The 26,768-nt window shown below is 33.7% G+C and overlaps 1 protein-coding gene and 2 long non-coding RNA genes across 3 annotated transcripts; 2 read left to right on the top strand and 1 right to left on the bottom strand.

Moving 5' to 3' along the window:
* Window positions 1–173: 173 nt before the first annotated feature.
* On the bottom strand, window positions 174–24,905 carry LOC108555234 (ras-like protein family member 10B). Its single transcript, XM_017910791.1, has 6 exons — window positions 24,866–24,905; window positions 22,829–22,912; window positions 9,400–9,560; window positions 4,692–4,928; window positions 3,160–3,363; window positions 174–362 (listed from the first exon to the last, which is right to left on the bottom strand). The coding sequence occupies exons 1-6, from the start codon at window positions 24,903–24,905 to the stop codon at window positions 237–239; spliced, it is 852 nt and encodes a 283-aa protein (XP_017766280.1). The 3' UTR covers window positions 174–236.
* LOC108555241 (uncharacterized) lies at window positions 5,573–6,483 on the top strand. The gene is made up of 3 exons (XR_001890759.1): window positions 5,573–5,866; window positions 6,147–6,207; window positions 6,322–6,483. It is a non-coding gene; the product is annotated as an uncharacterized LOC108555241 (long non-coding RNA).
* On the top strand, window positions 17,872–18,234 carry LOC108555254 (uncharacterized). Its single transcript, XR_001890761.1, has 3 exons — window positions 17,872–17,947; window positions 18,033–18,135; window positions 18,221–18,234. It is a non-coding gene; the product is annotated as an uncharacterized LOC108555254 (long non-coding RNA).
* Window positions 24,906–26,768: the final 1,863 nt, after the last annotated feature.

The following is a 26,768-nucleotide window of genomic DNA, read 5'->3' as shown; positions in this document are numbered from 1 at the left end:
TCACAATACAATCTGCATTATCGACTACCGGACCAAAGAGGTTCGTGTCTCGGATTACAACTTGACTAGATTTGTCCCAGGAATAATTATTTCAAGATTCCTGAAGGAGTTGAGCTTTCAGATTAAGGATTTCTAGCTCAAATCAGCTACGACCCTGTGTTGTGGTACGGATAAAAGCAACTTCTTTTGATGATGTGGTCACAGAGGTCGAGTACGTTGATTTTCCGGCTTCAATGTCAGAGAAGAATACATTTTTCGCTGGTGTCGGGCGGGTGAGAACGTAAAGGTTGCGAGGGTGCTGGTGTAGGAGAAGGTGGTCTACCTTCTACAGCTTGGATACTCTTCATTAATTCACGGAATACCTGTTGGTTAGAAAAAAGAAATGTACTCTACCTTACAAAAATAATTTTGGACCATTTAAATAGGGACACTTAGATTAGAATTATTTTTTTACAAGAATTCAAGATTACCGATATTTTTTTAAGTAATGCCGTATATTTTTTTTTTACACCCTTGTAGAGTACGAAAAACACATCCAATAACCTTATATATCAAACTGACTTGATCATTCAATCTCGGAAAATTTATATTTTGTTTACATAATTCGAAATCACATGATATGTTCAGAATAATTTCCATGTGTCTTGACGAAAATCACCGTATAAACATATCATTTGTCTCAAGCAGTGTTGTTTTTCGTTATAAATGAAAATTGTATTCATTTCCTTTTGTACGATATAATACATTTTCATCATAATTACGTTTCAATTAACATGTGAATACTGGAGGATAAACAAAATTTTTATTCGAAATGCTAATTTCAGTGACCACTCTTAATGACGAGAATGTAAATTTTTCGTAATGTAATAATTAAATCTGCCTCATAAGGTCATAGGTTTTGTTTTTTTATGCCCTAAATAAGGAATGTTACAAAGAAACAAAAGTATATACCGTATTTATAATACAAGTTTGAAATGTGTTTCGATACGCAGTTCTAGTTCAATGTTATAGATGATGGTAGTAATTATACGTTGGTAGCATTGACTGTTACGTTTTGAATATTACAGTTGAGCACGTGTAATACGAGTGAACTAAAGGTCTCTTGCTTAACGTTTTTATTCTTCTGACTAATTAAATAATCAAGTATTATGTTTCCTGTATACAAGTAAGTTTTTTATAATTATAATTAATAAGCAGTTTCGAAATATATGTATAGCTTTATTATTAATTCTTTTATACAATATAACTAGTAAATATTACAAGTGAAGGAAAATAATATGAAAATGATGTTTTTGTTTCAGAAAAGAAAATCATGCAAATGAAATAATTAATCTGTCATCTAGTTCTTCTGAAACAGATTTTGATATACCGGTATATAACAGAAGAATAGGGAAGGAAAGTTTGGTGACATGTAATAAAAACAGTCTGGTAAGAGGTAATTCAAATAATAAAGTTCAATCTATAATACCACAAGATAAGGATGATAATAAGAACATTGCAATTAAGAAGAAAAAGAAGGAAAGAAAATCCAGAAATAAAATTAATAATAAAAAATCAAATACACTTACATGTGATAGTTGTACGTGCAATAAGGAACGTATAGAACATAAAATGAAACATAACAAAGAAAATTCTCCTGTATATTATGTTAATTCTTCAACTTCATCTCCAACTTCAAGTACTAGTCAAATGCAAAATATACAAAACGATCAGAAAAACGATCGGAAGCAGAAAACTTTTGAAAAATTCAAACAAGATATGGCAAAATACGTAGATGATTTAATCTCTAAACTTTTAGATTGTGAACGTACCGTGAGATGTCATGAAGCATATTATGGTAGAAAACCACCAGTGTTGGCATGTGATTTTTTACATGCGTTCGACGCTTTTGATATCGCAATTGGTCAGTTAAAGATGGATTTAAATTACGTGATGAGTGATATGTTTGTGGATTATTATGATTTATGGGTGGACATTGAACAGAATTCATAGAGAGGTTTGAATGAATAACATAAGCATGCTAAGAATAATAGTTTGTAGGTACAAAATAAAATAAGTTTTGAAAAACCTTCAGCATGCACCTTCTGAAGTACATTTGTGTAATCATATAATGATGAACAAGGTTTAAATCAAAATAGACCAATGAAAGGAGAAAATCAGTCAATTTCTGAAGACGATAATCTAAATAATATTTGTAGCATGGTAGATTCTGAATCTGATTCAGAAACCACAATATCTGATGATGATGTTCAAAGACCAATCATTATTCAGGATTGTAATGGAATAATTAAAAGCTGGAAGAACATGGCAGAGCTTACAAAACAATGTGGGACAAATTACTTATTATTTCAAATAATAAAGATTTAATTATTGGGCAACAATTAAATCGTATTGACCAAAATAATAAAACAAAAATCCAGGAAAATACGAAAAAACATAATACGGATCATCAACAGTTTGATACACATGGAGGTGCAATGAATGGGAACAAATAAATATTACGAATAACTTTCCAAGATAGACACATATTAATTAAGTCTTTGCGTATATAGCGTTACGGTTTATCGTTTTTTATTTTCAACTTTCTTTTGATTCTGGTAAATCATTAATATATGTTAAAGGATTTATTTTTTTTTATGTTTTTCAGTTTAATTTATGTTTTATAATTTAAGCAACCGAAAATGCGTTGTTAATGGACAAGTATTTTTTTTTTTATATATATATATATATGATAAATTCATATTACTGTGTAAATAAAGCACTTGTAAAAGATCTGATATTATAATTCTATTTTTATTATCTTGGATATCTTGTAGACATAGGATGTGAATGATATTTATACAACATGTAGAATCTTTACAGCACCTCACAATCTCTAATGTGTTTCATATGTGTTTAGAAAAACTCTGCATAGTTTGTATGAATTCTTACAAATTTTTCTATTTCTTTGTATCCTTTTGAAAGTATTTAAAACTAGATTTTGTGTGAAAAGTCTTCTTTGTAATCATTTAAACATTATGTTTTTTGGTTATTAATCAAGAATGTTTGAGGGAATATTTTCTCTGATATTTAACTGGATGATAGGACTTTGAAATCGTTTCGTAAAATGACACCGGTATAACTATAAAATGAGATTAATAATGGATTTTTATACTGTACCTGTACAACACGGCAGTTGAATCTGGCGCTACATTCGACATAGCCGCATCGCCAGTGCTTTCGAACAAGATTAACGATGTCCCTGTAGCGAGATGCGGAAGCAGCCGCAGGCGACAATTCGTCCTGCTTGTTCCCGACTACCAATAACGGTACACCCCTCATGTCTCGTGCCTCGTAGATTTGTTCTCGTAACGTTCTAATATACTGTGTCAGAAATTAAGCTATTTCAATATAAATGAAATTTAAAGGCAAGATAAGTATTCTCCTGTTATTATATTTCATAATACATTTATATTAATGTGTAATATATTTCAATGTTATTTATTTTCTTTTAATTAATACGTATTTACTTTCAGATATTAACTTTGCGATAGATTTTACTCAACTATTTGTTCCTATTACATTATACCATTATTTTAATTAATATAGTAACAAAAAATATAAAAATATGAAATCGATTTTTTAGATTAATCTTTCAATTTAGTGACGGAAAAATCGAATATATAATTTTAGTGAAGATGATAGAATGGGAGAAGAAAATGATCAAACTCATAATATTATTCCGAGTAGAAGGAAAAGATATTTCAAAAACGTACAACATGAAAGATTTTAATAATATTATTATAATGCGTGAGTCTTGATTTCGTTATTCACGTGGACAAATATATTCATAATGTCGTAATATTGGAACCGTGATTTTATATCTCGCACTGTTAATACTAAAATAGTAAAAAAAATGTCTAATGTTTCAATAAATTTAAAAGAATAAAAAAAATATTTTTAATATATTTAACGTGAAAATCATTTCAAGTAAAAGATACAAATTGCATATTTCTGTAATTGAAGTTATATGAAGTTCAACAAAATTTGGACATAAACTTTGATTCGGTATGTTCATTAAGATGCTGGACATAATGACGAATTAAACAAATTTTGTGATGAAAATTTTCAAATGTATTGTTTTAGGCTTGTGCATATTTTCCATTTCACAATAAGAGGTTATAAAGAAAGACGATAATCACAACAAAGATAGAATAAGGAAAGTTTTCATCACCCTCCTTTCTCCCACGTCCCCCTGTTAAGCATAAAGAAAGGTCCGTAATGAAATGGGGTTCTGACGGTAACTGGAGTGGAAAAATCTTTTTAAAGAGATTCTCAGGGACAAACACGTTTACTTGGAACTTTTAAAAAAGGCATTTCAGGTAAAGAAAATTGACAGCTATAAATACAATTCACCGAAGATCTATTAATAAGGAATTAATTTTATTTATATTTTACAGTCCTTTATTCTTGTTATTCAGATTTTAATTGCATACAAAAATTGTACGTAGTATAGAAAGGTATAATGGATGCATGTGTTGATATTTTGTATTGATACGAAAAAACAAAGGTTACCAATAAAAATAGTTTTATCCTATTGTCTTCGAAGGTAACCTGAGTAGTAATTACCTTCCTGCTTAACAGATGGCGCGTCTTTCACAACGATCGTAATGTATTTATTCACATGTATAGATACACAGGTGCATACATACCTGAAACGTGTCCTGATTGCTGAGATCGAACACGAGAACGTAAGCATTTGCACTTCGTAGTCCGTAATAACGAAAATCCGTCCATTCGAGGTGTGAGCTGACCGGAAAATACGGGATCATTGGTAGGTCTGTGATTTTCAGTTCGTACAAACGATCGGCGAGTACTACACTCGGATAGAAAGTCTCTCTACGCTCGGTCGGTTTGTATTCTTCGCAGAATTCGCTCCACACGAATTGCTGAAACCCATAAACGAGTACTAACACCGCTGCCAGTTTGTGATTCGAATTGTCGTTTTCGTTAATAGAAATAAACGGTGAGAATTCTGGGATTTATTGCTGGATTCAAAAGCCATCGATCGGTTTTAAAAGCAATGTACAATCGACGATTTGTTCGAGTTATCGAGGCGTAGATTTGACGAGTTAAGTTAGTTTCGTATTTGATTGTTAGGTTACTTTGGTATTTGGTGGTTTAGGTTAGCTTCGTGGAACTAGTGTAGTATTAATTATGATGTATCCTTTAATATGTGACGATGTAATGTTTTTCAAAGTTTCAAGTGCTTCGAATGTTAAAAACTGAGCATGATTTATTTTCATTTTGAGGTTAGGTATATCAAAATTTATATTAGAACTAAACACCACACTAATATATTTATATGTGCAATATAATAATATTATATATTAAACTATATAATATAATGCTACTTCTTTGATTTAATCTAAGTCATTTATGTTGAAATGGAAAAATATTGCTAAAATTTATGTGGTCTAGTTTCATCTATTCTATTCAATCAGCACAATTTTATACTCGGAAAAATTTTTGTGAGGTAATACATGAATATATAAAATCTACATGATTCTAACACTATATATGTACTTTGCTTTCCTATTTTTGAAGTAAAGCAGGATGTAAAATCAAAATTTAGTAAAGATGCAATATTTAGGTTATTTCAGATGCAGATTTATTAAAGAACATAATACCCTGTAAAATAATCGTTCGGAATTATAGGAGGCTATAAAAGTAAATGAACAATTTAAAGTGGGAGAATGCAATAAAATTTATTGATACTTGGGAGAGGGGACTCTTTGGTTTACGGAAGCATTACTCCATGGTAATGGCGGACTCGTAGACTACATTGTTTTGGATAATAGAAAAATTGATAAGATATGGAACAGAGGTGAGTCGAATTTCGATACTCCAATATATCCGAAATGTAACGTGGTCGAGTATATATGTGTTATTATCTATTGCGTCTGATTCCCTATACATATCGATGTATTGGAAATATTACGTAAAAAAGAAATCTGTGTATGTATTTTGTTTTTTAAGCCTTTAATAATACGATATTAGTATAGATCAGTTAGAAAATTGATACTGTGCTGAAAATGATAAAAAACTGAAATTATCAATCGAAGACGTGCTACTAAAATTACTAATTATTTTTGTTTTTATTTTAGGGTTACTTCCGAATGGCGGTTGATCAATACGAAATTTGGAGGAAGAGGAAGGAGGCTCTAAGTATACAATTTCGGGAATCCAATAATTTTCAAAATATTAGTGAAAACAAATATTTATATTATACATAGAATTTTGTCTATAAAGACGTTACTAATATAATTGTTTTTGTTATAGTAATAGCTGCCATTGCTGCCGTTTGCAATGAACAATCGACGACACGATACTGATATCGACTTCAGGATTTATAATTGCCTCATCTAAAATCGACTGCTACTTTTTAGACTATGTTTAGTTTTAATTGTATCCAGTAATTAGTTTTATATAGATTAGATTGGATCAGGCAAGATTAATATTTTGACCGTGGTTAGGCTGTTGCTCACGTGAATTAAAATTAAAAATTCCATATGCAGTATCGAAATATTTTTTTTTTTTAATATTTTGGAAACAATTAAATCACCGAAACTAGAATTTTTTATTCTGGTAGCTAGAGAATTACACTGTGGTTATTATAGTTTATTATACTATAAATGATTTATTTTAGAACATTTATATCATATTAGTGATATAAGTTTGAGCATACATTTATATTTTGAAGAGAATCCTTTTAAGTTCTTCATTGAACAAATTTTCATTTAGTTCAGTAAAATTTAAATAATAGAATTGAAATTTAATGGAAAAATCTTGTATTCGACATACTTCCCGATGCAATTTTCCGTGTTCCCCTTTCAACGACTTTCAATTTCCTCAAGAGACGACAGTTAACCGGAAACTGGCCCCGGAAATGAGCGGAAGTCATTCACATCTTGTAAAGCGACGTTCGTCACAATTGAACCAAAATTTTGAAGCTCTCATCATTTTATTGATTGCAAGAATATCGATACCATTTAGTACTTATTTTTGTCTTCAAATGTTTTTAATTTTTAGTAGAGAATTTTACACTGTTTTTATTTGTAACCTTTTAATAGTTTTTAATAATTTAAGAACAAATTTATGTGAATTATAGATTCTATTTTATTTTATCTAAGTTCATGTTTTAAATAGATTTAGGGACTTTGTAGTTATATTTGAATCCTCTTATATTTAAGCAAATTTTATGACAGAATCAATTTCATCATTCCTTTAAACAATCTTTTATCATTTTCATATCATTATGAATATCATTATCATCATCATATCATTGAATATATTTCAAATATCGTAATTTCTTCTGTTTTACGAAATTCTATTATCTAAACAGTCGTTTATTTAGGAGTATTCGTAAAAAATGTAGTCACTCGTAACGTCTTCGAATCCCAAGCGAGCTTTTACGAACATCGATCGTGGTCTTTAACCGTAGTCTTGAAACGTGTTAACAGGTCTACTTTTTTTATTCTCTTATTTTCCCTCGCTTTCCCTCGAGTAGTAGAAATTTTATTTTAAACTCAAAATATTTTGTACTTTACATTTTTCCATGCATCATTTAAACAAGAAATAATTTCAGATATTACTGGAATTTAATAAAATGAAGAATGACAAATCATATTTTATTCTTCTTAGAATATTCTAAACCGATATAATTAATTACTACTTCTATTAATTTAACAATACACAACTTACAATAAACAAAATAGTACACTTTTCTTCATTATTCGAACTTAATTTTATTTTTCATCGTTACATGATACGTCATTTTTCTGAATCCAACTATCATGTTATTCGAAGAATACTTATGCAGGGTGTCCCAGTTTTTTCTGCAATTAAATTTAAAATTAATTAAATTAAAAAGTAATGCCTAAACACCCTCTATATATAACGTACTATTATAAATATTTTATAAATTTTGGCATTTACTTTGGTGTAAATACATACACGCGTACAAAGAAATCGAATAAATTTTGTGAAAGGAAATATGCGAAGGGAAATAAGGAAGTGTCGTAGAAATAATTTTCTATCGCAAATTTCATTCTGCTCTATGAAATAGCAAGGTTTTATCAGCTCGCAGAGGCGTATTTATTGAATGCGGGATATGACGATAAATATCTCGCGGAAGTGCAGCTTTCGTCGGCGTAGTTGTGCTTAATTACAAGATAGTTGTGTTGCGTGTTCTCGCCATTAGTCTACGGTTCATAGTTCTTCGTCACGTTCGAGATCTTTCAATTGTTTCGAACGATACGCGAAGTTGCCGGAAGCTGCGCCAGAGGTCACGGAAAGCAGGTTAGGTTGGTCGACACGAGACGTATTTCGACGGTCTTCTTACATTAGAGAGGGAAAGTTTGAACGAGTTAATAAGTGACGTATTCCTAGTTAGTATCCTAAGGAAATTTAGCATCTAATTGACAAGGTAGCAGCGTTTTATGAAGGCGTGTGCAAGATGAATCGAGAAATAACTCTGTTCTAAGGTAAAAATGTTTTTCGACAAGTTCGCCATGGTGTACCTAACTTTTCACATTCCTAGAAATTTTTTAAAGGCTGTTCAAGAAATTCAATAGAGTTTTACAATGAAATTCAAAGAAAACTTCCTAGCATTGTAAACTTTATTTTGGAAGGAAAGAAATTTTACATTTCTCTATCTCCTAAAAAATTCCATTTTTGTATTTTAATATGACTAGATAACAATTCGAGCATTATCAGTGTTGTTAGATCGTTAGATTTTTGAAAGGGAAGGTAAGGTGGCTGTAGGCAAATTAATCGATTTTATGTTGTTCTGTTTAAAACTTTTTTTTTTAGATAATAAAAGTTATAAAAGTTAGGTATAGTATTAATTAATATTTTTAAAACCGGTATTAATAGTCCAATAGCTTTTGAGGAGAAATCGAAGTGTCGGAATCCCAGCATTCTCGTTTAAAAATCAGAATCCCTGTACATGTAGTAACTAGAGATCGCTAGTTTTATTCGTGCATAATTCTAAATCAACGTAGTTATAATATAATAATTTCGAACATAACAACATGAGGATTAGAATCGTTATATAATCGAAAATGAAATTAAGCTTGCGGTATTGGTAGAAATTCAATAAATTACGTAACATTGTTAAAGTTAAGTTAATTAATCGACTAAAATTACAATTGGATTAAATAGCTTTAATTTAGAAATTGTTATCACGTTTATCCTTATCAATTGGTGCAATATAATTAGTTCTCAATGATAATATCGAAGAACTTAGGAAAAGTATCAGGTTTGAAAGCTAAATCGAAAACGAAAATTGAACCTAATTTGAAAATTGTCTAGTAAAACGTGTGCATTTCGATTTGATTCAACGAAATCAGTGCTCACCCTAATTATGCTGGACTTTCCCACCCTAGGTGCACCGAGAAACACGACTTTGACACGATCCAGAGTGTCTGCGGGGCTTTCTTCCTCTTTCGATCCACTTTCGGCGTTTTCACAAGTTATTGTCTCGCTTCCTCTCCTTTCCAAGTAGTCCAGATCGAGCTCTATGAACCATTTATATAATTTATGTCTTAAAAACCTAAGACACGAAATTTCAATCGTTTATAACATTGTCTTTATAGTTAGCAAATATAAATATTAACTCAACAGCACATTTCGCATTGGCCTTATTTTCACTTCTTTTCAAAGAATTCTTTTTCCATTGGTGGTTTTACTTTATATTCATATTCTGTTTTTTATATTTTGCTTTCAGCGAATTACGGTAATTAAGAGAACTTGCTTAATAACATGGAAGAAAATATTAAAAATAATCAGAATAAAGAATAGTAGGGAATACTGAATATTTTATACTTCTTTTTTTTAATCATTATTATTTCTTTCTAATAATTCGTTGCTCAATTTGTAATAATGTTCGTAATACTCGTTACGATAATTGTTTGACCAGTAATTTAGATCAGCCACTGTTAATACTTTTGAGGTGAAATAATGGTGTATATCTCTATTTTATATTTTTCATTTCAGCCAAAATATTTGTCATTATAAAAAAAATTCCTCTTCGAATTTATCCTTTACGTTATCGTAATATAATAAAATACCGTGTGAAGCGAATTCAGTATTTTATGTAAGCGAATCACAATATCGCAAAGTTAGACAGGATAATAATTCGACAAAAGTGAACATAAATAGCTCGATATTTTTCGCTGATATCAAAATCTGCTCCAGATTATTTTTCAACTATCTTGGAGCTTTTCCAGGGAAATTTATTATTCACGGTCGAAGTGAATATTTTTGCATACAAGCTTTTCCCTTTTCTTTCCCTCGAACATGAAGCCACGTTTAATCGCTGGTAGGAACTTGGCGCGTGATTTATTTACAATAATTTCACTAGAAATAACAAATTTATTTATACAAACAAGATTTCATATTATTTTTCGATAAATTCAATGAGAAAAAAAATCATAATTCATTACAAAATTTTCTCTTTTAATTATTTTCTGCAGCTTTAGATTCACGCTGTACAGTGTCACGAATATTTTCATTATTCATAACAGAGTATAAAGATATACTGATATTTTTATCAGATCCTGGTAGCAATGAAGTACATCCATATTTACGCGAAGATTTATTTTTACGAAACAATGGAAAGCATGGGGAATATTTTAACCTTTAAACACCATGACGGGAGGATTATTTAAATTATCAATTCATTATTTGAAGTTTTATTATTCGTTTATCACGATGTTCAAATATGCCATGGTCTATTATGCGAACGCTTTCTGTCATGCAACGTTGCATTGTAATCTTTTGAATTGCAATCATTATACAGGGGTTTGATACAGTAAGAGAATATTAATGAGGTAGGATAGCTCGTATGCATTGAACTTCGTATAAATCTAGCAACCTAACTGTCCACGTAGTGTCGTAATAGCTAGAAATTAACAAGAATGGACCAACAAATTGTGGAAATTAATTTCAATTTGATTTAATTCATTTGAAACGTTTCTCTCCCCTTTTCCCCCTTTCCTACCCCCTTCCCACCCCTTTTTTCACGTTTGACAGAACGAATTCGTTGCCAGTTAGCATTTCCAAATAATTTTGTAATTTCGATTAATTGATTCGATTATCCGATGGCACGTCTCTGTATTTATTCGAAATTAATCTTCGGTATGTGCATTATTACAGTTATCGTAATAACGTGTTATCGATATATTATAATATAGTAGATCGTGAAATGTAGCAATGCATAAAGCAGTGTAAGTGAATGATTGTGAGAATGAAAAATATGAATAATTACAACTGGCGACTGCCAGTCTCGAAAATTTCTTGGTAATTTATCAAAATATTCTTCAAGCAACACGTTCTGTTTTACCGACTGATGCGCTAGAGAAAAATGGTAATAACGTTTGACTATATGCATAATACGCAAGGGAGTTCTGCAATGCAATAAAAACCAGAGAGAACTACAAACCAGCATAATTTAGCCGATGAAAATACGGAAACCGTGAAACTTTGCAGAAAATTTTGTTTACCCTTTTTATACGTTTCGTTAAATCTACATTTCTTTGTGAACGCGCTGATAATCGTAGAAATTTCTCTGAAAGTTCCCCTTTTTGGCCAGCGAAAATTCTTTACCAAACAATAAGGCATCGGTGATAATATATTTTATTGATAAATTAACAAAACGAAATTTTGGAGCATTGAGAAAGTGGCATTTCTAGCGACAGTAATTTATTCATTTATGTAAAAACATGGCACAGAGGATTTCAGTATCGAGCTTTCCAAGTTTCGAATTTTCTGAATTAGAATGAACTTCGGGGATATGTTAATATTGACGTAATCGCATTTTTGACGCTGTCTACTCATTATCTACTGTTCCATGATAATCTGTATAAGCGACGTTATGGAATTCTATTATCGTTACGAAACTTTCTTCGTGGCAATAAGTTGCATTTTAAAGGGCGCAATGATGTCAGGAATATCTTCCTCCCGTAACTTTTTCAGGTAATTAACGGTTAGCTGCAATTTATTTTTAGCCGAGAGAGTCACGAAAAAGAGCCTTCATGCATTTTTACATCGTATGCAAATTTTCAGGCATTTTTATTTTGTACGATTATATATTTCTCCGTGGAAATGATACGAGGGGATATTCGAATATTTATTGCACTCAAAATGGTTGAATTTTCACGTTAGACAGCTATTAGTATAATTATCAATATCGATCTCAGGTCATGTGAATAATATCAGATCTTCGAATTACTATTTTCATCTCTTACTCTTGCGATTTTTATATTTGTAATATACGCTTTCATCGAAGACACAAAAGTGCTTCGTAATCTCATAATTCTTCCTTAATCTCTTGCCTAGAATGTCTTCATCCTAGAAATGGATGTTTCATCTTAGTTTGAGTTACTTTTAATCACGACAGTTATCGGATTTTTGTATTATTGTGATAATGTGACGTATAAATGTCGAGTTTTCGTAGAACATTTATGCGCCGTTTGTACGTGTTGGATATTCTTTATGACAGATTAACATAATTTTATTCGGTACAACAGTGGACGTATGAAACGTCATATTATTCGAAGTATCTGCTCGACGTCGTTTAAATTTTTATTTTCTACCCTGACACGCTCGTCGCTATGTTTATTTATCTTTTTGCTATTATATTTAATTTTTCTCTCGCGTCATTAAATATTCGGTTCACGAATATCAGGAGTGGGAAAAGGAGGCAAAGAAATAATCAGACAATTCGAGGTCCTTTTAATCGATTATTAATATTCTTTGGTCGAAGAACAGTCGATTTTTGATATCGTATCAATTTCACTTACCGAGGATCAATATCAATCACTGTTTTCACAAAATATCATTCTCTCTTGAATCTAATGCTGCTTCCTAAGCAATTTCGAGGCTGGAGTACCTAAATTTAGATATCAATTTTAAGCCCCAGAAATTCGAGATTGGTTGCCTTGAGAATTGATATACAGCATCCTTATCCATCACAACGAATTGTTATCGTAGATGAACAAGAAATCGTGTTAACTTGGAAACAAGGTAAATTAACCCTTTGCACTCGAGAGGTGACCATCAGTCACCATTTCATAAAATTTGGAAGATCGATATTAATTAATATATCAAATTTAATGTAATGTAACAGTGTGCAAACTATCGAAATCAAATAACTCTGCAATTCTATTATTACACAATTCTTTATCTACTGCTCAAAAAAGTAAGGTTAGTTTTTCACTAGAGAATCTTTGATTTTCTACGCTTCTCTAGCCAAAAAATCGTCGAGTGCAAATGGTTAAACTTTCTTCGAATCGAACTAAAACAAACCTACCTTCTTACGATTCTTGTACTATTAAATACCAAAAGCATAGTACTCCTACATATCAAATTCCAAATATCAAATAAATCTACGATATTATCAAACTATATATTAACCCTTTGCACTCGAGACACTTTGCACTCTTCAGTCGCCATTTAATAAAATTTCGAAGATCGGTATTAATTAATATGTGAAATTTAAGATAATCTAACGAGGTGTGCGAGGTATCGAAATGAAATAATTCTACGTGTTAATTATTATACGATTTCTTATTTTATATTATATTATTATATGAATATTATTATAATAAATATATTATATTTATTCCTACTTTTCTTTAGCCAAAAAATCGTCGAGTGCAAAGGGTTAAACACGAAAGATCCTCAGCACTAGAACTACCGTCGTATAATTTACTTCGTACACCAAAAGCATATTTAATATACGTACCATTGGACACCATTAAATAATTAAATACACACACACAAACGATGATAATTGCAACGATAGGATAAAAACGAATACCTATATATAATTTCTGTTTAACACTAGAACTACCAACCCAGTGAAAATGACTGGTCCCAGAATTTTCCTTTTTGCAATCATCGAACACATACACCTGCTTTAAGAATAAAATTGGTATCAACTCGTATTAAGACAGAACTGTAATCAATATATTCACTCGTATTCATCGTATCGCTGAAATTACTATAATCTTATTAATTATTAATTAAAGATCGGTAGTTCTAATGTTAAATAAAAGTCAACGTTAATTCTGTTATTAACGTTGATAAATTTCCAGGGACTGCCAAAATGAAATGCCTGAAATAGATAAATTTTGATCCCTTAGGTTGTTCCAGTGTTAACGCATCAGTCGAATATCAATTTAATAATCATAACACGCGACATATCGAACGTATCATTTGACCGGTACACGAAATATATTTAATACGCCATTAAAATCATTTGCAGATAGTTTCAATGGCCGCGTAGTGCCCTTGCTATTACACATCCAACGCACAGTCGCTTCTGTATGCAACAGCGATAATTATACCTTGCGAAATTGCCTGCACGACTCGATAATAAATTCAGAATGTTCAATTTTTCGTCTGGCCCATTTGATAATTGACGTTTATGAAATTCGCTTAATTCCCACGAAGAATGTCCGATGAATCGAGCTCGAACAGCCACGGGGATTGCCAATCGAATGACACACGCGTTTCTTCTCTCAGCTTTTAAACGATTTTCAAATAGTCTTCTTTTTTCATTATTTTTTTTTCCTCTTTTTGGCCATGTAAATTTTACCTCAATTATTTTCATCGAAATATGAACGGGACTAACTGGTAGAACAGACGATGTTTTTCTCGAACGCGTTCCATCAGTTCAGACGACCACGTGGAGATCGTTCCTTTGTCACAAAGGAATCTCCGGTAAACCTCGACCGATAGATTTCCTTTTTTCCCCTCTCTTCCTCTGTTCTCCTCTGTTTGTTTTTTTTTCTTATTTTCTTTTTTAATCATACAATCGGATTTTTCACGATTAACGGTGGAATTTTATTTCGATTTGTGGTATATCTCTTTGAGCGAATCGGTGCTCTGCATTTGGCAGCGTTTTAATGAAAAAGCTGACAGATCGTAGAAACTGTAGAAAATTCGTGCTCGTTATTCGAAAGCCGATTTTTCGTGGCTTTGTCCTTTCCGTAGATATACATTAGACTTATTGTATCATTTTCTTCCTAATCTTTTGTCGTCCTAATAATATTAATAATAACGTAACTAATTATGACATTGTCGATTTCGTAATGAACACAGATATCGATTAATTTATGAATTTGCTAGTATTCCTCTGCTAATTTAATCGACAATTCGCCAAACTTCAGATGAACAGCAATTTTAGTCATTTTTTAAAATTTAAATACTGTCTTCTTAATTTTATCTGTAATTAATGTATTTAATTTATAATATATATACAGAGTGTCCCAAAGAAACGTATACACACTTTAATACCTTATTCTTTCTAATTTACTTTTTCTTTTCTAAGTACATCCCATTTGAAATAATGGCTGATTTTAGACTAGACTTTGAAGAACGTAAATATATTTTAAAGTGCTATCATAAGTGTGAAAATATACTGGAGGTGCAAATACGGTTTAATTAAAATATAGTATAGAAAATAGTAAAATATATGCTGTTTTCATAATCACGCAAAGTGTGTATACATTTTTTGGGGGACACCCTGTATTTAAAGCTGAAAATTTATAATATTTCGGAAAGAAACTTAGGCCACTTTCCTAATTCGTTTGTTCCATCAAAATCGAGACTTCCACTGTTCCTATTTTATATTTTCTCTATTTTCTACATCGAATTCTTTTTATTCGGCAAACGAAGTCACCCTTGGCGGTCGCATTCGGATAAAAGCGGTATTTATTGGAGAAACAGGCAAATCGAATTTCATAACACGATTTCCTACGATGAATGGAGAACTCTTTCAAACCGAAAACTTATTCGCACACTTCTTTGACACTTTCGCGTATGCGGATACACAATTTCCACGAAAATTCAATTTCGAATAACTCTGGCGCACGATTCACGGGGTTACCAGCTTTCTTAATTCATTGTCAATGCACTTCGTGCTGGAAAATTTCGATTCCACGATCGAGTGTTTATTTTCGAAATTGCTTCCTCGAGACCGTTTCCGAATGAAAAATCGAATGTAAGATTAGTGCAATTATTATCTATAATACGAATTATAATTTTGAATTATGTTTCCATCGATTACATTTGTATTCGTGTAATATAGTGATCGAGTGTACCTCGTTCGATATCTAAAATTTGAAAATGGAAAACTTGAACGAATGAAATGACCGAATCCTAAATTTCAGCATTTGGTGAATATTAGGTGTAATTAAAATATACGGTACAGATAGAAACTCAAAATGGAAAGAAGATACTCAACGTGGAAGTATAAGATTCGAGCGATAGAATTAATTTGAACGAGAATTGTTTAATTATTTTTAAACCATATACAGATACAATATTTTGACGTAGGAATTTAAATTGTAATTGAACGAAAGCTAATCGAAGCATCAATCGAGTCGAATCTTAATTAGTATTCAGGAAAAGCTTCCTCTAATTAACTACGTTAAATACTAAATAAATGAATTAAACAGCTCGAGAAAATTTACTCTAGTGTAATTATACCAAGCAGGACGATTTACTAAGAGAAATGTGGAATTTAAGAAAGATGGTTACCATAATCTCCATAACTCATGAAAACGTACCTCAAACCACCAACACAAAATCTGATTATCGACTAAAAAGCTGAGGATTTAAATGAAAATCACCACTCACCATGATCATCGAATCCCCATAACTTGATAACACAAAGATAGATTACTCACTAGAAACTTTACCATTCGAACAAGAACCACGACACACTATGTTGTTTACAATTGTCACAACTTAAAACACATGTCTAACCACGAATATAAACAGTTCAACAACGATTTGAAAATTCAAATAAAAATCACGGACACAGCAGTGATCATAATTTCCTCGTCACTAACAGAATTCGATCATATCCTATAGGAAGTTCCAACTTCGCGATGAGAGGTTATTATAATAATCTCTGTAATTCAACAAAACGTACCTCTAAACAAAAACAAAAATAAAGAACAAAATTCGAACGCATCACAGACATGTCACTATTCATCGTTTCGTCGTTCGATGAAAACTACCCCTTAATGTTTACAGGGATATGCATAACGAACGAAATTCTGAAATTGTGGAATTTACAAAAATCGATGGCAATTAAAATTTCGCAACACGTATTTATTTTTGCTTTTTCTTTTTCAGATTGTTTACCCAGTAGCCGCCTGTTCCCGTAGAGTGTCGGCTTGGAGTGCGTGTCGTTCTCTCTTCTCATGCGGTCCATCGAGATGAACGCGCGATTTCCACGGGTCGAGGCATGAACGCGAACTGTCGCACCTGCGAGAAGGAAGTCGCGTGCTGAGCCGAGCTTCGCGGTCGAAGCTCGCAGCCCGACTGGCATCGGTGCTCTCGAGTACGGCCAACTTCAAGGCGCGATCAACGATGCTGATTGATGCGTGTGCTCGCCGCGCTGTTCACCGCCTTTGAACACGCCGAGGTACCACGCTTCACGGATTATTGCCGTTAAAAAGCCTCCAAAACTGGTAAATCCCCTCTTTCCTTTTATCTATTCCTATTTCTGCGAAATTTCCAGGAAGATTTATCAAAGAATTTTGCTTTTCGTGGAGACCCAATGGCGGCCAGGGATTCTTTGGTGAGAAACGTTTGGGCTTTTGGAATATCGAGATATGGACGAATTTTGAGAATATTCTCAATTTTATTAAGAAAATAAAAGGCTTCGAAATTTTGGGCCGTCAAAAAGCTTCCAAAACTGGCAAGTCCTATTTTTCTTTTTATTTCTTTCTATTTCTGTGAAATTTGTACTTAGATTTGTCAAAGAATTTTACTTTTCACATAGATCTAATGGCGACTAAGGATTTTTTGGTGATATCTGTACTAACGAATTTTAAGAAAATAAAAGGATTCGAAATTTTTGGCCGTTAAAAAGCCTCCAAAACCGGTAAGTTCCATATTCCTTTTTATATCTTTCTGTTTCTGTAAAGTTTGTAGGTTAGATTTATCAAAGAATTTTGCTTTTCACATAGATCCAATGGCGACTAAGGATTTGTTGGTGATACCAGTACTAACGAATTTTGAGAAAATAAAGGGATTCGAAATTTTGGGGCCGTTAAAAAGCCTCCAAAACCGGTAAGTTCCATATTCCTTTTTGTATCTTCCTGTTTCTGTAAAGTTTATAGGTCAGATTTATCAAAGAATTTTATTTTTCATACAGACATAATGGCGGCCAAGGATTTTTTGGTGGTACCGGTACGAACGAATTTTAAGGAAATAAAAGGCTTGGAAATTTTGGGCCCTTAAAAAGCTTCCAAACACGGCTAGTCTCATCTTTCTTTTTATTCCATTTTTTCCCTTTCTATTTCTATAAAGTTTGTAGGTCAGATTTATCAAAAAATTTTATTTCTCACGCAGACCCAATGGCGACTAAGGATGTTTTGGTGAGAAATATTTGGGATTTTAGAATATCGGTATCGACGAATTTTATGAGAATAAAAGGCTTCGAAATTTTGGACCGTTAAAAAGCCTTAAAAATCGGCAAGTCCCTTCTTTCTTTTTATTCCCTTTTATTCCTTCCTATTTCTATGAAATTTGTTCTTGGATTTATCAAAGAATTTTACTTTTCATACAGATCCAATGGCAGCGAAGGATTTTTTTAGAGGAGCGTTTGGGATTTTGGGGATACCGGTATGAACGAATTCTGTGGAAATAAATTGGGGCTTTGAAATTTGGGAAGAAAAGGAATTAAATCAAATGTGTAAGAAATAACTTTTTTATTTTTATTATTATTGTTGATATTTCTGATTTCAAAGATTTTAGTGGTTTGTTATATATTTTATGCATTGCTGTCTTCACTTCGAGTTTGCAGATGGTTAACTTGTAGTAGATTTATAAGAAAAGGAAATCGGAGATGATCAGTTTCTTGCAATTAGCTTACAGGATTAATTTCTTATAATCGAAATCTCGTTTATCTGGGAAAAAGACAAGTTATTGATTAGGAACTATTGAGAAAGTATAATAGTATGGTAATATAAAAATAAAATTAAAATAAAGAAATGTGATATGTAATTTCATGTTGCACATGAGGATTAATTATTTCCACAATTACAGATTTTGTACAAATTTCTGTTCAGGTTATTATTGTCTTCTTGTTTTAATTTTTGCATAAAATTCGTGCAATTTTGCGAAGTATTCTTTTTGTACATTAAATAATTGGCATTTTCTGAAATAATTTTCAGATTAAAATCTCAATCCTGCTTCGTCTCGCTTTCATTAATGACCGAATTTTTCGATTAATTATAATACATTTCCTAATTAGATTTGTATTAACTTTTGTCCGGAAACTGGCTAGTCGCACGTATAAAATTCGTTATATGTAGAATATACGAAATATCCTATAGAATAATTTTCCCCATAAATGTATTACCTTATTAAATTATTAAGATATATCGATTCATCTGAACGAGTACACGTTTTCATTGTACGGTTAAAATAATTTTCAAAAGATAATATCACGGTTATACCTTTGAAACCCCCTGCAATTTATTCACACGTTCAAGCCGAGTGTTCGAAAATTAGAGCTGAAAAGAGAAATTAAACTAATATTCAATTCTTTAGAAAAATGATCCCAAAAGCTATTAATATATATATTCCACATATTTTTTAATTTTCAGAGTATAATATCTCAATTTTATAGTTTTAGATTACATGTTTAAATGTGGGAATATTCGAATTATGGGTCGTTTCGCTAACTATTTTCCACATACGAGAATTCGAGAATTTTTCTGTTCGGCCAAAAATCGGCTCGCTATGTTTCTTAGCAATTAAGGACACGAGTGCCTCTGGTTTCAGTAATGAACGTGCCAAACGGTAATTGCCGTAAATGCAATTTGTACGCATTATATTATAAGGTTGTTCCGCTAATATCACCTAGTCCGCGCATAAACGGTGCATTACAATAATTAATTCCAGTTGTAATTAAACGGGCGGATTGAATGCGTATATGTAATTGACTAATTTCGACTTGCATTAATTATGTTGTCGCTGTAGACACTGTTCCCATATTCTTCGTTTATTCCAAAAATTCTGCATTAATTCAAAACATGAGAGGTATAATCCCGAGAGTTTATCAGTGACATTCTCAACGCAAGATATAATAATCTCTCAATTTATTTTCAATATTCAAACTATAATATAATAATAATAATTTATAATCACTTAAACCATATCAATTTCATGAGTATCAATAATAATTAATAATTATTCAAATTATAATAAATAGTGAAATAATTTCAGGAAAATATTACATTAAATTGTACAAACATGTAACACATTGTAGATAATAATACTATATAATATATAAGACCCAAAGAAAGATAAAAACTAGTATCACGAGGAAACTAAGATCTAATAACAGGTTGCAGTCCTCCTCTAATGATTATAATAATCCTAGAACATCTATAATCTTGGAATCTTCCGATATTAGACTCTCCATTTGTAAAATTTAATCCTGAAGATTATGGTCTTTCAAAACGCGATACATATTATCTTCGTCTCCGATAGGATTCCATAGGAATATATTAGAATTCGCGTAACTCGATTAGTACAATTCGAGGCTCTTAAGAACTTGATACCTTCATATTTGGATCAATAAGAGTCGACACAGACTCCACAGCGTCAGAAAGAATCGATAACGACGAATTCAAATTATCTGAAGAACATGTCATCTCTGTCCCTATACGTTTATAACACGTGGCAGTATTGGTCAACGATACAGAACTGCCAGTTCCTTCATCTCAATATCTATTTTATCAAGCTTCTCGATATTCTTAGGAGTTTCAAAGGCTTTGTCCAGCAGACTAGATGTCAAACAAAATTTTTTGGTCACGATAGAATTCATCTTACACTCGCGAAGAATAATTAGAGTACTTTTGAAGCAATCAAAGTCTCAGAGGATGACGAGGAACTAAGAAATCCGAGTCAGATTATTAGGTCCATGTTCAGCCACTTTGGGAGTTGTCCATTATTACGAGATGGCGATCCTCGTTATAAAGTTGCCAAGCCTTTCTAGGATCGTTTCAGAAACTGGGATCTCGATTACCCTTACTCCACTGTCATCATACTTGTCACGATGCTCCAGAGTTTGGTCATTTTAACCCCGAGACACCAGCCTCGGATTAGCCCTCGATCTTGATATCTCAACTATCCTAGTCTCGGAGCCATGGGACTCGTCTCTGACAATCGAAAGGACATGAGCCGCTAGAATCCTCCGATCTAAGGATCTGGTAGTTTGATTCAAGTTTCGTGAATGTGGGTTAGCAATGGTCGATGTTTCAAGAATCCTGAGCTAGTCTGAGGTGGATTCCAGGACTCTAGAGTCCAGGCTAGTCGAGCTAGACTTCAAACCGAGGTCTCCTGGGTCTAGGTTAGAAAAATGAACATCAGAGCCTGGATCTCGAGATCTTGTGATCCAGGAAGACTCCTATGATTTTGGGATCAGGATTGTCCCAGTCTGAACCAGATTTCGATGCAGGAATCATGTTTATAGGTATATTATCTCGAGATCTGTTATGTCTGCTTCCGCGACTCTAACGTTGTCTGTATTTTATGATTTTATTTGATATTTTCAGAATCGTAATTCGGTAATACCTGTATTGGCGACCAGAGAGGTAGCTCGTGATCAGATTTCACGATCCGAGGACTATATAATTCAAGTTGTATACTCTGTGCCTTTGTGAAGGAGCAATTATGATCTGATCTTCTGCAATCTATTAGACTTGGTAGTCAGCTACTTCTGATCGTGGTAATTGGACTTTGGAGGACTTCGGTGAATAGTTTCAGTTAGATTCGAGATGACTATAGCAGCTGTAATAAGATTTTACGAGTCTGTCAATAATTGAATTGTGCTTCGAGGATTTGTGCATTCTGTTTCAATGAATCTAACGCGACATACATCGTACTTGATCGATCATATCGAATTATAGGGATCGTTCCAATGGAACATTGTCATAGTCTGAAACTTCCTAGTCGAAAGTACCACGTGTCGAGGTATGAGCATGGGATGCTATTGGAGTTCTCGTATTATAGAATTTAAAGGGTAACGTAGCACTGAATTATAACGACTCATTTCGATTCTTGAACTTGCTTGAGACTTTTCTCGTCTAATCGAAGATTCCATATACCAGATATTAAAAGTCAACACGTTCTGATAATGAATTTTGTAATTTCAAATTCCTCCCCAAGCACTTGCTCAAGGATGTTAGTTTTATTAATATGCAGTTCTGAAGTCGCGGATAGTGATCGATAATTGTTGACTTGATCCTGTTGACGGAACACTTGACCTTGGGACGGCAAATTAACAACCAACGAAAGGAATCAACGGAAGCAAAGGATCGTAAAGTGTTATCGGGTTTACTTTATCTCTCGTATTCGGGCCATCTAATTATCAACTACGAGTGGCTTAATATTCGAAGGAATAAAAATTCTGATAGCACAGCGAAGATCGACGATACATCAAAGCGTGCAGACTACACCTAAACAATATTCGATTGTTTCGTCATTTTCTTGCATCTCTAAATTATTCATTAGGTAATTTCTAAATTATCGAATCGAGTAACTATATCGGATTATGATTCAATTTCTACGATAGTTACTATAAGTTACTATATTTATCACTAAATTAGTTTGCTAGTTACTACAAGTTACTAAACTCTGTTACCAAATTAAGTTACTATATAGGTAATAGTGGTTCTCTCTCGGAGTTTTCTCACGACAGGTACCGATGCCTAGATTAATCGTATTTTTAGAGTAACGTGACAATACTTACGACATTGTTTTTGCGGCGGGAGGCTTCGCCTCCTCCTGCCGCTCGCAGTTTTTGTCCCTATGATTATCGGTGTTTCCCAGGAAGCTTCTCACTAATTGCCTCGAGTAAGAATACTTGAGCAAATCTCTGCTTCACGGTATCACTTTAGAATAGCCACACTGGTAGAAAATATATTTCGATCACACTATACAGCCAACGGTATCCCGTTCAACGCCGATCCCATTTATCTCGCGTTACTTAATTCCCTCGTATAAATCGAGCGCGTTTTAAACGCATACTACCCCCGCTATTAAATATACCGTGTTAATGATTAAACTTGCCGAGTTACGAAACGATGGAAAATACAATATATTCGCGATATAATTACTCTAATTGCACGCCGGGCGACTGATCCATTGATTTATTGTCAGACACAGAGGTTTGACTAATGGAGCGCTTAAGAAACCGCGTTCGTGGCCCTCATTTTTATCGACCCCTCGCCGATACATTCCCCGGGATAATTTTGCATCGTCGTGCACCGGTTATATAATGCCTCGCGATGACAGGCAGCGCGAATCTGGCGAGTTCTATCCGTCATCATCCTTGCCAATCTCATCGACTATCCCGTCGCTTAGGCGGTCACTTTTCCTTCCAAATGATCCACCTGTTTCGCTCGCCTCAATCGAATGCGTTCGCTCGCGCGGCACACTGTTAACCTATTTCTTACCGACTCAATCGATGATTACACGATCACTAGACCGCGCACCGTATCCCCGAGATCGAAACTCGTCCGCGTTTCTGCACGTCGCCTTTGTTAAACTGATTTATAGATGGAGAACAGAGCCGCGAACTCAGTCGACTGATTTTCCGGACAGATGTGTGGCACGCGACGATAATGTCGTTCGCAGTCGCGTGACGGCCTCGATTACGGGATCGTCGGTAATAACCTGCACGAACTGTCACGTCGAATCGCGTCGATAGAGTGCGAGTCGAGCGAGTCCACTGGCCGGGGGGGCAGCACGTCGTGCGTTTTCATCTGGGGACGTGTCTCGTGCCGAACACGGACGTATTTATTTTCCTCGTTGTTCCAGATTGCCGCGAAGGAAGCCACGCGAACACGTCCCGATTCTCGTCCACTGGATTATCGCGAGAAAAGTACCGCTCGTTCTATCACGAAACGGAAGAACGAGCTGGAAAACGGACGAGCACAGACAGCATCACGAGAGCACGAGGATAAGCTGCTCGGTGGACGACGATGTCGACCCCTGGACGATCGAAGCTACCGACAGAGTCACTCTCGTGCTGCGCATGCGCGCTGGGCTTCGCGCCAATTTCTTTCCGTCACATTGACTCCTGAGCTTCTGCTTATTTGTCACCGCGAATCTCTAATAACTCTCCTTTATCGTAACTGTGTTTGTGTTCGTGTATGCGGAATTGCGAGTGAAAATTTATCTCTACTTTTCCGATTAAGATTTAAGTTGAGATTTAATACGGTAATACGAGTTCCGCGGGTCCGGGAAATTTTAATTATCGTTGCAATCGTCCGAGCTCGCGTGCGATTTGGATAAATACAGAGCAGCGTGGTTCAAGGTAAAATCTGTATTTTATTTTGTGGAATAGGTGCGGTTGTTTCTCGTATTCCTTTATGTTTACATGCTCGTATTCTCTTGGTAAGTTGAGTCTTAACGATACGGAAGGAAGTATATGGTCTTGCAGAAATCTTTCCGCGAGAATAATTTTATTGTTGCAATGCTTCTCAACCGCGCTCTTAATTCTCCGCCATTTGCATTTAATCTCCTTACGCCAATGAAACGTATTTACTCGAGAATGCCGACTTAACGCAAATTTTACGCGTAAACGAATCTAAATATTCTGCATATAGTATAGTGATTGAAATTTATTCGTGTCAATCGTTATTGACTACGCTAGTCAGTTTATAGTCGATTTTATAATCCTAAGCGCTGGAATTAATAATTACTAGTTACTTATAGGTTATCTTGATATTAATAGGATTTATTGGAACTTTTATTCCACATTGCAATATCTAAAAGGTTTTACATGTATCTTTCTCCAATTTAATGGTTAACTTGTCCAACATAGTTAGCGCTGTTAAATATTGGTATGAAAAATTTTCGAAAATTTCTCGTATTCTTCTAACCTCTCAAATTATGAGACTAAGTAATATTATGACAATTGTACTTTTTGTCTCTAAAGGACTAGAGGAGTTTTCAAGTATTAAGTAACGATTTGAGTTTTACGTTTCATAATTCCTAGAGAGGTAGTTTATAACTTTGCCAAAGTTCTGCCAGTCGTTACTCAGGTTCAGTTCCGCTTCCTGTGGAGCTGTATTCCGAGACCAGGTATCTATTGTTCGCGTGTATCTTACGATTAGAGGAAGGAAGGATGCTGTAAAAGAGGAAGACCTATTTATCATACGACGAGGCCCAGCCGATCGAAACTGCCTTCCTGTAAAGCCACTCTCCCAGTGGGCATGCGCGTTAAACAATCTCGCAAGGATTTATGTTAAACAATAAAGTCGTATCGATTCACCTGTTTCTTCTATTTTTAATACCCTGCTTCTCCAAGCTCGACTTTCTTCCGTTTATTTTCCAAATTATGCAACCTTTATTAAATTACACAGCGTGAAATACACGTGTACTATAAATACCGAAGGGAGAGATGTTTTTCGAAATTTCTATACTCAAAATAGAAGAATATTTTTATTTTAATGAGTAACGTAAATTATGTGAAATATTTGATGATCATTTTACATTTAATTTCTTCGCGTTTCTTACGTTTTAGCGAGTTTGTTTAAATAGTTCCCGTAAATCTGTGTGCAGGAAAAATTGTCGAAGTAAAGTGTTACTAGATCTCGTGAAAGGAGGATCATTTATCACTATGCAGCAGGGTGTTGGAGATTTGGAATGACCCTGTAGTTATCTAGACTTCGCATTAATCGCAGCTGCTAATGCTTTATCTCTAAAGCCGATTTTATACATGCTACCTATTTTGAAGAAATTATTTGTCCATACCTTTCGACGCGAATTTTTTATTTCAGAAATAATACTTCGTTATATTACGAAAATGATACTTCTACGTGTGGCAGCATTCGGTAGCTGAAAATTAATGAGATATCGAAGAAGAAAATTAACGAGTACGGTGATCGCTAGAAAACATGATAAATCATAGTATCCATATATCTTACTGATAGATTATCATAGGAAGGTGTCGATTCAATTATTCCAAATGTAATTAAAACTCAGTTTTAGTTTCATTTTTTCGCTGCATTTCGAAAATTTCTTCACAGATCGATTTTTATCAGTAACAAGGTTCTCTATTCATGAACGTCGAAAACAAGCGACATATTGCTCAACAAGTATCATAATCTAAAGCAATATTTCACGTTTGTCTAACAGCATCGAATTTTTACCAGTGAAAAGTGGAAATAAATCTCTTCCCATTCAACGCTGCACGATTTAAATATATGGAACTGGAGCATTTTCATTAAAAACAAAAATCCTTTCTCGCCACGGATAAAATGCAGCGTGGCAGTTTCGAAAGGACAAAGTTCTTACCGAGGAATTAGTTCGTCGCAGGTGGTTGCAGTTTATCTCGATTAACCATGGGATATATCTTCGGTCTGATTGCGCGATTTGAAATCCGGCGAGGTAGGTCCCGGATGGACGTGATTGCAAAGCCGGTAGAAAATTTGATGCATCCCTTTAACGCGACTATTTGCACGCACACTCGGCCGGGAATCCTATTTTCCCACAGCGTTACCTTCCCTTGCGTAAATCATATTCGCAGTAAGTTCATTACCTTCCACGGACAGAGACGAATCGCGCTCGTGGAACGTGGCGAGAGAGTCAAATGGGAATAAATACGCTTCCTCTTATTTTCGAAAGGAGATTCGACGTCGAAGGCTTGGAAATAGAACATTCAGACCTTAGATGGAAATTTG

This window comes from Eufriesea mexicana, unplaced genomic scaffold, assembly GCF_001483705.2.
Source record: "Eufriesea mexicana isolate 0111107269 unplaced genomic scaffold, ASM148370v2 scaffold167, whole genome shotgun sequence".
Lineage (NCBI taxonomy): Eukaryota > Metazoa > Arthropoda > Insecta > Hymenoptera > Apidae > Eufriesea > Eufriesea mexicana.
Note: the sequence above shows the minus strand (reverse complement) of the source record. Positions and strands in the feature narration are given on the sequence as shown.